This window comes from Schistocerca serialis, chromosome 11 (assembly GCF_023864345.2).
Source record: "Schistocerca serialis cubense isolate TAMUIC-IGC-003099 chromosome 11, iqSchSeri2.2, whole genome shotgun sequence".
NCBI lineage: Eukaryota > Metazoa > Arthropoda > Insecta > Orthoptera > Acrididae > Schistocerca > Schistocerca serialis.
This window is the reverse complement of record NC_064648.1, coordinates 108492612-108509827: the sequence shown is the minus strand read 5'-3', so window position 1 is coordinate 108509827 and position 17216 is coordinate 108492612. Positions and strand designations below refer to the sequence as shown.

At 46.9% G+C, this 17216-nt stretch overlaps 1 protein-coding gene across 1 annotated transcript in view; it reads right to left on the bottom strand.

Annotated features, from left to right (window-relative positions):
* The window catches only part of LOC126427085 (uncharacterized), a 104091-nt gene that overhangs the window by 71314 nt on the left and 15561 nt on the right, over positions 1-17216 (bottom strand). Inside the window, exon 2 of the mRNA XM_050089262.1 lies at positions 8525-8686. Within this exon, the coding sequence (XP_049945219.1) occupies positions 8525-8686 (162 nt within the window). The remainder of the gene's footprint in view (positions 1-8524; positions 8687-17216) is intronic.

Sequence of the window (17216 nt, the reverse complement as noted above, 5' to 3'; positions counted from 1 at the left end):
CTGAAATGATGTCACCTGTTGCTGTTTGCACCTGTTCCACAATGCTGGGTGCCACTGATGGACTGATTCTACTGAGATGATGTCACCTGTTGCTGTTTGCACATGTTCCACAATGCTGGGTGCCACTGATGGAACTACTTCTACTGAAATGGTGTCACTTGTTGCTGTAAGCACCTGTTCAACATTGCTGGTGCCATTGATGGACTGCTTCTACTGAATTGATGTGACCTGTTGGAGTCTGAACCTACTCCACAATGCTGGGTGCCACTGATGGACTGATTCTACTGAGATGATGTCACCTGTTGCTGTTTGCACCTGTTCCACAATGCTGGGTGCCACTGATGGACTGCATCTATTGAAATAATGTCACCTGTTGGAGTCTGCACCTGTTCCACAATGCTGGGTGCCACTGATGGACTGCATCTATTGAAATAATGTCACCTGTTGGAGTCTGCACCTGTTCCACAATGCTGGGTGCCACTGATGGACTGCTTCTACTGAGATGATGTCACTTGTTGCTGTCAGCACCTATTCAACAGTGCTTGGTGCTACTGCTGGAACTTTGAACTACTTGTTGTGAATATTTGTATTAACAGATTTTTTGTGTATTACTGTTTGTGAAAAATTATAAGACTCTTACCTGCTCATATTCGTCATTGCTGACGTTATCGATTGAATTGTTTAACCACATGATATTTCTGTAAACTATTATGTAAAGTCACATGTATGAAAGAATTTGTATTGCTTAGTGTATTTTATATATTAGGCTATTGAAAGGTCAGTGCAAAGCCAAAATTTTATCTAGTTATATGATATTTACGTATTAATATGATCTCTTATTTTTGTCTGTATTTTTTTTTTGACGAATTTGGTGGTATTTTCACCACCAATGCTGGCAAAAATACCATCAAATTCTAGCCCGTGGAGGAAGGGCATATGAAAGGTGGCTACACTGAGCCACAGCGCCAAAATCGCGCCAGAGAGAGTATTGTTCCGCCGCCTCCACTGGCAGTACGTGTTGGGACGTAGCGGCAGGCAGTTCTTGCCGAGCAGTCGTGGAGTGCGTGTTGAGAGGTAGCGGCAGGCAGTTCTTGCCGGGAAGTTGTGGTGGACACTGCGTGTAGTTGAAGTTAGAATGAGATGCGGTGGTGGAGAGTGTTGTTCCATGTTTATGCAGTTATTTGATGGGAGAGATAGCAGATGTTGATCCAATGGAGATATTGTAATGATCAGAGTGGTTTTCGTCAATATAAATTAAGGTAACTAACTACTGTTCTTTGTTTTCTTATTATTGTGTGTCCTGAATAATGTGTCATTACAGGTTCAGTCAACAAAGCATCTGGCTTGTGTTCTTGTATTAGAGTGTAATTCTGCTTCCCTTACGCAATTATAGTATTTCTAATTTTCTTTTATCACGTCAGTATAATTGGTATTTAAAAATTCTTGTTTTGTTGAAGAAGAACTGTGCCAGATGTGCGTTGAGTCACACTACCACACACAGAACAGCTACACTTGTGCTTTGTTGGATTTGTAGATTTTATAGTTGCTGGGGACTTAATTAGTTAATTGTGTTAACAGAAAATTTCTTACATTCTTGTTTGTCATTCTATGCAGTCAGATAGCGTAATAATACTAGTCAGGGCCATCCGTTTACGAGACTTGCGTAATCGGACTTACAGCTACTAAAAATATTTGCATTTTATTTTATTAAGCCCCCATGCAACATTTAGACGGCAAATGCATCTATCCTTGCCGTGTCGAGGTTCGAAACCAGGTGGATCAGACAGTTGCAGTATTAAGCACTCATTTCAACGACGCATCTCCGTGTCGTATTAGCGTCACACGTGCAGCAATTCCGTTAAGCTAATTTCTCCAAGACCCGCAGTGCTAATCCGGTATCTATGCTTGTTGCGTTTGGTCAGGTGGGACGACAGCAAACGTTTCACACACTGTCCTGACAAGTCTTTATTTTCACGAACGACAGAATTCCTGTTCTTGTTAGACTGTGGCTCATTTAGCTGGCCGCTTCTACAGAAGAGCAAATATCGGGCTGGTGGGAAGCATATAGTTTTCTGGCCGTTTCCTCGGGAGTACGTGTGGTGTGTGTCGTTATGCCCTAAGAACTAACATCTGTGATGTCCGAATTTACACAGAATAAGAGGCTATGGTCCCTGCATACTCCAGTACAGATAGCGACACAGTATCGAGATATGAAGCGTGAAGAACCGAATACGTTACTGATGGAGGACGCCCGTATACCGAGTTAGAGATTAACATCCCGTCGCCTCAAAATCTTCGCCATTCGTAGCGTTTTAGACCTGCCGACCGACACGCATCCCTGCTTTCAACCCATGGAAGGATTCTGAAGCAGGTTTGGTGCGTAGCTTGTGGAGCCAGTTGGGTTAAAATTCTCCCTTTTGAAAGAAGAGTGTCCAACCGTTACTCAGTGCTCCGTCACTGGGCAGACTGTAACGACTTTTGTTTCACGTGCGTTTGTGCCGGTCTGCAAGCACTTGGGTAGTAAGCAGTGCTGATAACTCACTGCCGTCCACCCAGCCCGGGAAACGCACAATATGCAGATGTAGACACCTACTTTGGAAAGTGTACGCACATTCTGTACCCATCGCGGCAGGCCTCGTTGCGTGGTTCACAACCGTGACGTCACAACACGGACACACTCGCCCTCTTTATTACGGCCGACTCTGCAGCGCCACACGTGCAGCCCCTGCCTTCGACAGAGCTCTGCTCTACAGTCTTCTCACTAAGACGATGCGTTTAGTATTGCGAAAGATTTGTCCTATTCTTAAGTTTTAGCGTTTAAATGGTGTACTGTTTGTTCTGCTACTGCTTTACTATGTTATCTAAACATATAAATGGCGTACATCTAATCGATCGTTAGGAAAACGGGGATTACATGTTCCAAACGCACAAATCTCCATCGCTTTATTTTCTGCATCGACATTCGAATCGCACAGCCTTTGTTGCCAAAGAGTTTTCGTTGTGGTTTGCTTCCTCCTCTGCGAAGTAGTGCTGTGATTTCTTACACATTCCATCCACGTATCAAATCAGCATGAAAGTTGCCCTAATGAGAATAGAGAAGAAATTTAACATTACTAGGTGCTCGTACGAAGTGTGGTGTACGCTCTCCGACGTGTCCGAAAAGTCCATACCAGGAAACCGCACTACAAAATGGCACGCATTGTGTATGTTGATAATCTTTAAAAACCGTGTCCCAATTGCGACAAGCACAGTTGCTAAGCTAAAACTAGTATGTACTAATAAAATGTTCAATATGTCTCCAGTACACTGACTTTACATAGGAAAGCGTCTCACGTTGAATTGCTAGAACAATAATTATAAAAGGTGGCAATGTTATTTACGCACTATCTTTTAAATAGATATGATGGTATCTGATACTCAACTACTAATGCAAAGAAACGTACTGATGCTAAAATGCTTTAAATTCTTGCTACCATTTAATCTTTAAAATTTAATAATTCTCTTCCTGTTAATATTTAATTAATTAAATTACGTCGTTCAGATTTCGTAACGCTGACGGCCTTTAAAGTTGTTCAGTCCCTGTTTTGTTTTCTTTCAATTGTTGCGAGCCAGCGATGGTGCAATATTGTTCGCTTTCAAGTCTACACATTTATAAAAATCAGGTCCAGGAAACACTTTTGTGATCACGGTTGCGATTCAGACGGTATTCGCGTAATTGTACTGATTAAGAGTTATCGTTTCCGAAAGAAGCAGGTTCGATCAAAGCTGTGTGCGCTTTTGCGCGTATAATGAAAGTATTCCTAACACGTCGCGTAACAAAAAGTAACATGCGAATGACAACCGTGGTCAAACGAAGAAAATATATGATGACATAAATGTTCTTCGCTGTTATTCAGGACAGGTTTAGATTAAACACCGCAATTTTCAGTCTTTTTAAATCACAGTACGGTACGCTTTAGAGATATTTGTTTTGAATAACTTGTATTTACCTTTTCTTATACAATATGGTCATTGTCCGCAAGAATTATCTCTCTCTCTCTCTCCCCTTTTTATAGCCTTTATACATTCACATTACATACATCGATTAAGAAACTTTTCTTTCTCTACCGACGAGTACGAGAACAAACTCCGCCCAGACAAAAAGGTCTTACATGGAATTAGTTCTAATTTAAGAATCATATATAGTTTCGTAGTACAAACAATGCTAGTTTATTCCGTGCAATAGAAACTCTTTGATTCACTGAGCACAAAAATTAAAATAATAAAATTATAATTACATTTTTAATATCGTCAGTTATTCTTTATTTTATGAAAATAAGGTTTGACATTGTCGTAATATTATTTTTCATCGTTGTAGCACTATAACGTACTCTGAATATTTCTGTGAATGACGCATACTACTTTTCTTTCGTTCCGACCGACGCTTCGACGTAAATATCGAAACTGCTTTGGAGTTTATCCACGTACGGTTCCAGAGGCTACATGTAGCAGCTTTCAGTCTAATCAGGATTCGTGACAAATGAAGCTGTTTTGTCTTCTGGTCTGAAGAAACTGATAGCACCTCTTTGTTCCGACAGACTATGCTTGACCGTTCCTACACGTGGACCACAACGTCACACGCGTTTTGCTCAGGTTGTGCCGCAGGTGTATATTGAGACAAGAAAGGAAAAAAGGATGAAATCATTATATATGAGTTCCTCTCTTTCACTTCTGTGCCTGTTATTCAGTTCTCGCCGTATGCGATGCTTTATTTGGGAAGTAAGGAGCGTCTCTAGTTGGTTTCGGTAGCAAACTTTTGCCCACAGCTGAAAAATGGTTCAAATGGCTCTGAGCACTATGGGACTTAACATGGTCATCAGTCCCCTAGAACTTAGAACTACTTAAACGTAACTAACCTAAGGACAGCACACAACACCCAGCCATCACGAGGCAGAGAAAATGCCTGACCCCGCCGGGAATCGAACCCGGGAACCAGGGCGTGGGAAGCGAGAACGCTACCGCACGACCACGAGATGCGGGCTGCCCACAGCTGAAACTCAGTTTCCAAACCACATCTGCCATGAAATGAGGTCGCCTTTACTAGTGAGGCGATGAAGCGATTTCCCAACTCTGGGTAAATCTTTTTACTTTCATTGCCTAGGGGAATTCACTGAAAGACCATAGTGTTGTCTCCCTTAACCAATAGAAAATATGATAAGAAATATTACGGTCTTCCGATTAAACTTCATCATCGCAATCGCATTTCTTTCTCGTTCACCGCTCTATAGCTCTTCGCTATGAGATAAACGGTCAACTAAAATGACGCGTTGTCTATAAATTGCCACGAAACCTGCTGTGAGCCGACAATTCCGTTACAGCTGGGAACGGAGTTGCTCGCGACGGCATTTTTGCGTCAGACGCTGTCCGTGTTCTCGCCGAGTTAAACTTGAGTAGCGATTCAGGATTATCTTATGAAGTTCCATGGCTCTTCTTTCGGTGACCGTATCATTGTCATCGTGCTGCCAGGGAAGATCCAGTGTCGGTGTTGACGGGCCAGGCGAAGCGGGAAGGTTTGTGTCGTATGGTGATCAAGGGCACACGAGTGGGTCTTCGGCTCCGTAAGCCAGTATCGATGATGTTTCGTTGAATGGTTCGCATGCTGACACTTGTTGATGGGCCAGCATTAAAATCTGCAGCAAGATACGGAAGGGTTGCACTTCTGTCACGTTGAACGATTCTCTTCAGTCGGCGTTGGTACCGTTCTTGCAGGATCTTTTTCCGGCCGCACAGATCTCGGAGATTTCATGTTTTACCGCATTCCTGATATACACGGTATACTCGTGAAATGGTCATCCGGGAAAATCCCCACTTCACCGCTACCTCGGAGATGCTGTGTCCCATCGCTCGTGCGGCAACTATAACACCACCTTCAAACTCACTTTAATCTTGATATCCTGCCAAAGCAACAGTAACCGACCTAGGGACCGATGACCGAAGCACCAACCAGTAACCGACCTAACAACTGCGCCAGACACTTGTTGTCTTATACAGGCGTTGCCGACCGCAGCGCCTATTCTGCCTTTTTACATATCTCTGCATTTGAATATGGAAGCCTATATCAGTTTCTTTGGCGCTTCAGTGTATGTTATGGGAAACATTTCAGATCCTGTCATATTAAATGACAAATGTGTCATTGCTATGTAAGAGCATAATGTAAGTAGACTTATATTACTGCTATATACACTCCTGGAAATGGAAAAAAGAACACATTGACACCGGTGTGTCAGACCCACCATACTTGCTCCGGACACTGCGAGAGGGCTGTACAAGCAATGATCACACGCACGGCACAGCGGACACACCAGGAACCGCGGTGTTGGCCGTCGAATGGCGCTAGCTGCGCAGCATTTGTGCACCGCCGCCGTCAGTGTCAGCCAGTTTGCCGTGGCATATGTAGCTCCATCGCAGTCTTTAACACTGGTAGCATGCCGCGACAGCGTGGACGTGAACCGTATGTGCAGTTGACGGACTTTGAGCGAGGGCGTATAGTGGGCATGCGGGAGGCCGGGTGGACGTACCGCCGCATTGCTCAACACGTGGGGCGTGAGGTCTCCACAGTACATCGATGTTGTCGCCAGTGGTCGGCGGAAGGTGCACGTGCCCGTCGACCTGGGACCGGACCGCAGCGACGCACGGGTGCACGCCAAGACCGTAGGATCCTACGCAGTGCCGTAGGGGACCGCACCGCCACTTCCCAGCAAATTAGAGACACTGTTGCTCCTGGGGTATCGGCGAGGACCATTCGCAACCGTCTCCATGAAGCTGGGATACGGTCCCGCACACCGTTAGGCCGTCTTCCGCTCACGCCCCAACATTGTGCAGCCCGCCTCCAGTGGTGTCGCGACAGGCGTGAATGGAGGGACGAATGGAGACGTGTCGTCTTCAGCGATGAGAGTCGCTTCTGCCTTGGTGCCAATGATGGTTGTATGCGTGTTTGGCGCCGTGCAGGTGAGCGCCACAATCAGGACTGCATACGACCGCGGCACACAGGGCCAACAACCGACATCATGGTGTGGGCAGCGATCTCCTACACTGGCCATACACCACTGGTGATCGTCGAGGGGACACTGAATAGTGCACGGTACATCCAAACCGTCATCGAACCCATCGTTCTACCATTCCTAGACCGGCAAGGGAACTTGCTGTTCCAACAGGACAATGCACGTCCGCATGTATCCCGTGCCACCCAACGTGCTCTAGAAGGTGTAAGTCAACTACTCTGGCCAGCAAGATCTCCGGATCTGTCCCCCATTGAGCATGTTTGGGACTGGATGAAGCGTCGTCTCACGCGGTCTGCACGTCCAGCACGAACGCTGGTCCAACTGAGGCGCCAGGTGGAAATGGCATGGCAAGCCGTTCCACAGGACTACATCCAGCATCTCTACGATCGTCTCCATGGGAGAATAGCAGCCTGCATTGCTGCGAAAGGTGGATATACACTGTACTAGTGTCGACATTGTGCATGCTCTGTTGCCTGTGTCTATGTGCCTGTGGTTCTGTCAGTGTGATCATGTGATGTATCTGACCCCAGGAATGTGTCAATAAAGTTTCCCCTTCCTGGGACAATGAATTCACGGTGTTCTTATTTCAATTTCCAGGAGTGTAAGTACAGTTGTCATTTTGTAGAAATAGATGTACATACAATCATTTGTTCCTGTGTATCAAATGCCACTGGTGTTGTGTTATTAATCCGAAAAACCGATTTTGGCAAATAAAATAGTTCTAATGCAGCTCATGGTGTACGTCTAAACTTTGTTTCCTCTTTATCAGACGTGACGTATTTCTTATTTGGCTAAGAAATTACGAGTTCCCCGTTAAGACGGCAAACCACTTCAAGATCAAACCAGACAGGTGTTGTAACTACTCCGAAAATAGTGTAACGTCTTCGTGCAACTGCGATTCTACCTGGATAAATTTCTACAGTTGCATTAAAAAGAAAAGGAAAAAAAACGTCGATATCTGTTTCTCTGTAATTAAACTAAACTCTGCCCGAACTGGTCATAAAGCCCCAACGGTACCGACCGGTCGCCGTTTCATCCTCGGCCAACAGGCCTCACTGTATGCGGATATGCAGGACCATGTGGTCAGCACGCAGCTATCCAGATTACGAGACCGGAACCGCTACTTCTCAGTCAAGTACCTCCTCAATTGGCCTCGAAAGGGCTGAGTGGACCCCGCTTGCCAACAGCGTTCGGTAGACCGGATGGTCACCCATCCAAGTGATAGCCCAGCTCGACCTCGCTTAACTTCGGTGATGTGAGGGGAAGCGGTGCTACCACTGCCTTCTCTGTAAGTAATTAGCAATGAAAATACGCTAAGAGCCGCTTAGTGAGTGCTTCCTCACAATTCACCCAGTGGAAACGATATTACGACATCGTAAACGGCTTCGGAAGCAGCTGAGGTGCAGAGCTTAGCCTAATCGCCCCTTACATCGGACAACACGCGGGTGCTCCAGAGCTGAGCGACGCTGCCGCCGAGCGCTCACCTCGCAGTCGTCCGCCAGGTAGTCGTAGCTGGTGGTGAACTCCCCCGTGTAGGCCGTCTCGTTGACAGCCTCGTCCAAGATCAGCGACACGTTCACCAGCATCCCCGGGTATTCCCCGTCGTCGCAGGCGCCAAAGTCCACGGTCTTCAAAGCGTACGGGCCCTGCCGGGCACAAACAATACATTGCAAGGGGTCTTCAGGCACTCGTGTCGACACAACGAATGTTGTTCTGAAACCAAGTGCTGACAAAACAATACGTTGGTGCTTCATCTACACTAATATATAGGATGATTTCTGCTCCATGTACAAGCTCTAGGGATTGACTGAGGAGAGGATACAGATCAGAAAAGGTCTAATTAACTTATGCCCGGAAGTGTATGGTTTCTATGCTAGAGGACATTTATTCAACCGTACGAGGGTCGTTCAATAAGTAATGCCCTACATTTCTTTTCTCACAACATATTTGCTGTTAAGAGTCAGAATTTGGTGACACTAACAGAGTGATTATAATTAAACTTTCAAAACGCTGTAGGAATAACACCTCTCGTCACAATTACGTCAATTTGCAACGGAATATTATCGGAGAAGGAGGAAAACATACGGCAGAAGAAAAAAAATTGTGTGAAGATTGATCAGTAGATGGCGCTGTATGTGTCAGAATACGTAAATGAAAACACCTGCCATGCGCACGACCCAGTGAAGTTGGTATAAACACGCCGGGTACACGGCTTTTCCTCCTTTCGCGTCTGCAACGTTCGCCGTGACTGTCTCAGTGCAGGATCGCGCTCTGCTCGTAAAGCCGCATTACAAGGATGATGGCTGTGCACACGTCGCTCTGCAGAAGCCACAGCAGTGCAGGAGGAGACGAGTGGCGGAGTGCCAACGTGTGGTGCACGGAGAACTGCCAGAACGTTGGGCGCACCCGTGAGCACGGCGCGTAAAATCCTACGAGACATTCTTCTTTGCTGTCCATTCAGAATTTCCCATGTGCACGAGTTGCTTGCTGTTGGCCTGCCAGCAAGAGAGAGACGTTTGCTTTAGAATTTCTTGCTCGCACAGAAGTGGACAATGATTGACCGTGGAAGATTTTGTGGACAGACGAAGCCCACTTTCATCAGACAGGATGTGTCAGTACACAGAATTGTCGAATATGGGCAACGGAAAATTCACACGCAAACCAACCAGTACCACTTCATCCTGAAAAGGTCTCTGTGTGGTGCGGGTTTACGGCATCGTTTTTCATAGGGCCATAATTTTTGGAAGAGACAGGTGCTTCCGGTCCCGTTACCTGTACCGTCACTGGTAAGCGCTATGAGTGTCTTTCGCGCAACCACGTCATTCCAGCTCTCCAAGAGGGTGGATGTGTGGATGTAATCATTTTCACGGAAGATGGCGCACCTCCGCACACTGAAAATCCTGTTAAGCAGCTGCTGAAGCGCCATTTCGGAAATGCTAGGATTATCAGCCGCCATTTCCCTACAGGCTAGCTGTCTCTATCACCAGATCTTGATCCGTCTGACTTCTGGCTGTGCGGCTGTCTGAAAGATGTTGCGTTCAGTGTTCCGACTGCGAACGTAGCTGCACTGAAGGCACGCATTGCGCAACACGTTTTGAACGTGACCCCGGAAACACTTCGAACAGTTGTGGAACATGCTCTTTCTCCATTTCAACTGAAACGATGAACAGCATATTGAACACGTTTTCCACCAGTCACAAGGACATAACCCGATTTCATTATGATTGATGCTGTTTATGCGGTTATTGTGCTCAGGACAATTAAAAACTGATTTATCTCAATCCATGTGATATGACCTTGTCATGGTGGATGGGCTTACGTAATTAACAGTAAGACACCTGTACACCCATGCAGATTGAGTAGTACAGTTTGTTTGACGTCAAACGTACGCCTTAGGCTTTGTTGTATGATTCATTTGTAGTCGACCTCTATTAAACTATGATGCTTACAGCGCCATCTATTGCTACATTCTGTAACTATTTATTTTTCTTCTACGATAGATTTTCCCCCTTCTCCGTTAATATTCCGTTGCAATTTGATTTTATTCTGACCAGTGGCGTTATTTCTGCAGAAGTTTGAAAGTTTAACTTTAATTATAGTCATCCTGTACATGAACTTGTCTTGTCCAAGTCCTACTTTTCTACATAGTCTCCATCACGTTCTATGGCTGCACGCCATCGTTGTGGAAGAGCATGTATTCTCTGCTATTAAAAGCTCTTGTCCTGTAGGCGTAGCCATGTTTTCACTGCATGACTGACACTCCCGTCATCTTGAAAGTCTATACCCCATACAGAGTCTTTAGGCGGCCTACAGAGATACAAGTCCGAGGGTGCAAGGTCTGGACTGTAGGGTGGATGACGCAATGATTTCCAACCCAATGGGGCGATGTGTCCCGGCTTCCCACACTTGTGTGTGGGCGTGCATTATCGTGTTAGAGCAAGGTTTACACTGGATTCTTGTCCGATCGAACACATCCGAAACGGTTCTGGAATTTATTCGAAGTCTTCACGTACGCCTCTGAATTGATGGTTAACCGTCTTGGAATCACATCCACGAGAATAACATCATCAAAATGTAAGAAGACTGTCACCATGACTCTTCCAGTAATGATGGTTGTCTTGATTTTTCTCTTTTGTGGTGAATGAGGATGATGTCACTCCATGGACTGCCTTTTTGTTTCCGGCGCAAAGTGGTGCATCCAGCTTTCGTCCCCCGTAACGATCCATGACAGAAGTGTGTCTCCGTCGGTTTCCGAACGCTCCTACAATTCAGATGAAATGGTCTTTCTTTGAATCTTGTGGCCCGCTGTGAGCATTCGTGGAACCCATCGTGAGCACCTCTTTAACTATCTGAGAGTCTCCATCATTGCAGACGCACTTCAAATGCTGACCGACAACAGTAGAGCCAGTTGTCGAGTTGTGATGCGTCGGTCGGCACGAATAATGGCATCCACACGATTCAGCATGTCTTCATCAGTGGCTGCTACAGGACGTCCCGAGTGGGGCTGATCGTGGAACTCTGTTTCTGCATTTCCCGAGGCTCTAACTTTCTTTACCCATCACCCAACTGTACTCCTATGAACTGCAGCATCGCCAAACACTGCAAACAAATGTTTATGGATGTTCACCACGGTTTCTGTTTCTGCACACAAGAATTCAATAACAGCACGCTGCTTGTAACGTGGGTTGTATGTAGAAGCCATTTTGACGCTGTACTACGGCTCTGCCACTTGCCAGAACGGTTCGAAACCTCCCAGCGCAGGGAACAAACATCAAATGTGAAGCACCCACCAGGACGTTTGTCTGTGTATATTAATGGCTTTTTTAAAAAAATGTGGGACGTTAGTTACTGAACTACACTCGTACATTGTTGCACAGAGTGCGGTATAATACGCGCTGTCGCATGTAGCCACAGTTACAATATGTGTTGGAAACATTTCCCGTGTGCCTCATCTCATCCGTGCACGCGCTGCAGCGTGCTCTGTGTGACACGTCCGCACTGGCCAGGCTGCACCCGGACAGTGTCATAGGCGGCACGGATACACTGCTCCAGCGTCTCCACATCCGGAGTGGGCTCTGCCTGCATGGTGCTACTGAGATGACCCCCTAACCAGTAATCGCACGGGTTGAGGTCCGGTGAACGAGCAGGCCATGCGACTGGAACCACCCCGCCTCGATGTGACCCACCGACAAGGGAGGACAAGACTGAGGCGCGTCCGGGCGTTGGCGGCGATGTTAGCTGGAGCACCTGCACGTAGTAGCCGTACAATCCCTCGAATCATCGACGGCACTTCTTCCAGCAGGGGGGATAAAGTCAGCCACAAGAAGTTCCGGCCTGTTATGTGTCTCGGAAGGAAGATCGATCCCAAAATACGGTCGCCAGTTATTCCGGCCCACACATTCCGGCTGCACCGACGCTGGTCATTCGCTGTCACCATACCCTGCGGGTTCTGCATAATATGGCACAGGTGACTGTCCCGAAAGTTGATGATGCCACTCCGCATAAAGGTGGCCCCATCTGTGGATAGGATGGATGACACAAATCCTGGAATCGTGGTTGCCAGTCGGAGAAACCAGTGACAAAGCTGATCGCGATGTGGAAAGTCTGTCGCTAGTAAGCCCTGCACACGCTGTAAGTGATAAGGGTAGCAACAGCTGTCATTGAGAATGTCCCACACGTTCGTCTGCCGTACCCTGTCCTGGGGGGGGGGGGGGCAACTTTATGGTGCGGACACAGCAGTCGCCCTCCACAGTGTTAATCACATTTTCCTCCAAGTCTGATGGTCGAACATTTCGGGTACGTCCTTCATGATTTCTATCTTCCTGAAACGACCCCGTCTCAGACAAACGGCGAAACGCTGTTGCAAACATTGAAAGCTGTGGTTGTTGGCGGGAACAGATCTGATACAACGTTACTTCCAGCAGCCCGTTGCTATTTGCCTTTCCGTAAGTAGACACCATGTGGGCAAGCTCTCGATTCGAATATAGGAGCATTGTGTATAACGCTGCATCATGTCCACTACACGGTGAATCAGCAAGAGAAGTGAATCGGATACAACGTTACCAGTTACTGTGGCTTGAGAGGGCGCTAGGGCATGACATACGAGGAACAGTAGCACCCTCTAGGAGGAAACCACGCGTACATGGTACAGCGCGTATTAGACCGCATTCTCTGTAACAAAATACGTGACCTCTAGCATGGTAACCAAGCCTTTCCGTACATAAGTCCGTTAGACTATTTTTGTTCCGTATCCTCTCATCGATCAATCCCTAGAGTTTGCACATGGTGGTAAAAATCACCCTATATAAAGGAGAAACGTTGTTTAACACTGTTCCCAAAAATCTCTAATAGTTTACCTCGAAGTTCTACACAAGGCTCTTATAAGCGATTGAAAGAACATAGGCTACACATTTTCTTAAACAACAATACACATATTTTTCCGTTAAAACCGAGTCCGAGAAAGAAAGAGCTGTTCTGTGTTATGAAAAGTGTGGCTTCGACTCCTTTCTCACAGATGGTTTCTATTGCGGCAGCAGAATGTTTAAACCATTATACAAAATTTTTATCCCTCATATATTGTTTCTCAGGGAATATAATTTTAAGCAATATATGTCTACCGAACAAAGTGCTGTTTTGTTTTCTTCCTCGAAGTCGGATTTCACATAAACTTGTACGATCAGAGATTTGTATTTCTACCTTATAGGCTTGTGATTAGATTACGGTTATGCAGTGTGAATCATCCTGAACTTTGTAATGCCATTTGTCCGTGGATTAAGACTGCGATGTAATGTCACTGAAGATGCTTCCCTCACATATCAAGCAGCTGCAGAGGTCTCTCTTGTACCCCAGATACCAATCATCGTAACCGATCTATCCATTCGTTTTAAGTCAATCGACATTTATTTTGCAATAACAGAGAATGCTCACGGACTGGCATACAAGTACGTTGGAACGGATTTACGATCAGAGTGTTTGTACCGCCGCGAACTGTATGTACCGTTTCACTGACACTTGGCACACAGTAGCACAGAAACTAAAATTGTGCTCTGTAGTACCAGGGCATAGGCTACAACTATTGTACAAACAACAGTACATAAGTGTACAGGGTGAAGCGAAATCCGCGCACTCGGGCTTCGCGGCCCACCACATGTGCAGTAACTACCTCTGTCAACTCACACATCCGGCGCTGTACAGTTGGTGCTTCTGGAGGCGAACCACGGCCGAGTTGTACCGCCGGTGCCTGAAAGGCGCACTCGGCGCACCGGCAGACGACCAGCAGTACCTGCCGCGACTGAGGAGAACCGAGGCGAAACTCCTTCAGATAAAGAAACAACAAATGAGAGGCGTCCTCACCAGAAGCAAGGCGTCTGGCGAGGTGGATCAAGAGCCGCTCACCGTGCACCACCCAAACAGGGAAAGGGAGAGAGCCGCAGGAAAGTGCGTAAGTGAGCTGCAGGACGAGCAGCGGCAGACGCTCACGACGGAAACGGAATTAACAAAACACATCGAAGGCTCTTTCCGAGACGTGTTCTGTCGAGAAGCGACAGACGACGCGGCGACTGCTGGAGTTCTCCAGCAGACGAGGAGCGTGCTGACAGGCGCGGGCAGGGCGCTGCTGGCAGAGAATGTCGACGAGGACGACGTCAGAGAGACGATGGAGACCAGCGCCAGAGCAGCAGCACCGGCCGCCGACGGCATCCCGCTCGAGTTCTGCCCCTCGTACTGGGGCGTACCGGGAGTGCAGTTCACGGAGGTGGTGAACGGGATACTCGATGGGGCGCAAATTCCACCTGGGCTGGCCGAAGGGACCGTAACCCCCATCCCTAAGGCGAGAGCAGCCCGCCGCATTGAAGAGTTACACCCGATTACGCTCCTCAACGCCGACTATAAAATAATAGCAAAATGCATCGCAAACAACCTGAAATCGGCGATGAGGAAAGTCATGAGTCCGTGGCAAACATGTGCGGTACAAGGGAAATATATATTTGACGCCACATGCACCTAGAGGGACATAACAGCACAGGCAGCCACCACCAGAGGCGCAGGTGCCATAATTTCGGTGGACTTCAACTGTAAGATGGCAACAACTATGCCCCTTACATGAAGTCATTAAAGATCACCTAACTCACATTGAGCGAACAGTAGGGCTGAACAAAAAATGACTGACAAGGCACAATGCATCTTGTAGAGTGTATAGTATGGACGTATTGAAATAATTAATGTCGGGTGATGGTTTTAAAGTAATTCACACGACATGAAAAGTTTGTGGAAACGCGTCAATTTACTGGAGGCTAGTTTATCCCAGGTAAGTACTCAGAATTGACTGTGGTCGCCACAGGAGCGGCTAAGGGAAGCGACAATGGGCAGCTTAGGGCGGCTCAAGCTCTGAGAAAGCGGTAATGGTGCGCCGCCTCCAGCCGCCTTAACATGAGTGACAGTGAGTCGGTGGTTGACCCCGACACCACGCTGGTGTACAGGGAAGCAGACGGAGAACTTGTACGCCTGTTGATAAATGTCCGTCGTCCCGTTTTCAGTGAAACGTGCGAGAAAGCAGCGCAAAGCTACGGTGGAGCGGTCAACAGAGGTCAAAATAAGCATGTTCGTGACTATAGCAACTTCATGCTGAATTCACGGTCCGCAGAGTCTGAAGTAAAGCAGGTGAAGAGCGACAGAATGAAATACGCCGGCCTCCGATGGGAACGTAGGACCGAGGAATTTGAAGTACTCTCCTGGGAATCAGAATTCCGGAAAAATTGGTGTTTGTGCAGACGCTAACCTTGATGGGTGACCTGGGAGGAGCTAAATAACAGAAGTTGAGAGGAAGGGATATTTTGTGGGAATTTGTTCACTTCCCAGAGCAGGCATTGGTCGGCGCTGGGATGCGACGCATAATTAACGCGATTTGCGCTGCAATGGGCGTAAGTGCTTTTGCTGGAGGGGAAACCGAGGCGAAGAGCGGACTGTGAGAAGTCTCCGTAGAAGTCTTCCGTTCCCAGCTTGCCTAGAGTGCGGACGTGGCGTTCTTTACTCAGCTTGCCTGAGAAAGAGTGAGCATCTCTGCAGTTCAGGACTTAGCCAAGGGAACGATTGAGCTTGGAGATAGGAAGTTTTGGTCCAACTATGTACTGAGCAAGATAGCTAGGAGTGAATAGACGAGCACAGCCTTGCAGCACCACGAGGTCGGCCGACGTCCACACAACAACGCTGCTCCACCACGCTGAATTCGGTGATATTGCGCCCGCTCCGGCCACTGATTAATTTGTTGGATCACATCGGCAAAGTTTCCACGAGGGTTTCATGGGCCGTGTATTGTGGAATTCTTCTCGCACTTCGCATTACGCCTGGGTCAGTCGATAGGAATTACTTTTGATTTATCGCGCTTTACTGAGCGGAAACGCAATTTATTACCACTGCCTGTTACGAGAGTCATGTAATGTGATGATTGAAGGTCGTAAGTTAAAATAAATATGTGCTAATCGACTGCATCTGTTTTCAATCAAGTAGTTGAAATCCCAAGTCACTTTCTTAATTAATTTTATGTTCAACATTTGCGTCTGGTGTTCAATAGCTGAATATAACATCAATGTAAACCCCTTTTTATTTAAAAGGGATCAATTCTGAATCAATTAATGTCAACACTGCCACAGCAGTTCAATCAGGAGTCACAGGTCCTTATTACTTTCTTTGCGTTATGCGACATTGCGGCAGTTTTGCACTCTCTGTTGATCTGTTAGTCAATTACCTGCAGTGAACACACACCAAAAACAGATAAGTGACGGGTGGGGTGTTACACAACAAGGCCTTCGACAGGATCGATCACAAATACCTCGTAGAGACACTAAACAGACTCGGGTTTGGGCAAAAATTCATCACAATCATCCAGAAGATACCAAGTACTGGGAGATCGACAGTAATAATCAATAGTTGGAAAACAAAACAGATAAAACTGGACAGATCCGTGAGGCAAGACTGTCCACTGTCAATGGCTCTATTCGCTACAGCACTGGACCCGCTGCTGCGGAAACTCACAAATGACATCAGAGGATTCTCTGCAGAAGACAAAGCAATAGCATGTAGAGCCTACGCTGACGACCTAGGCATCTTTATTGAAGATCAGGACGATATTGGCAGAGTAGAAACCACCATGAACACATTCCAAAAAGCGTCAGGCGCCCA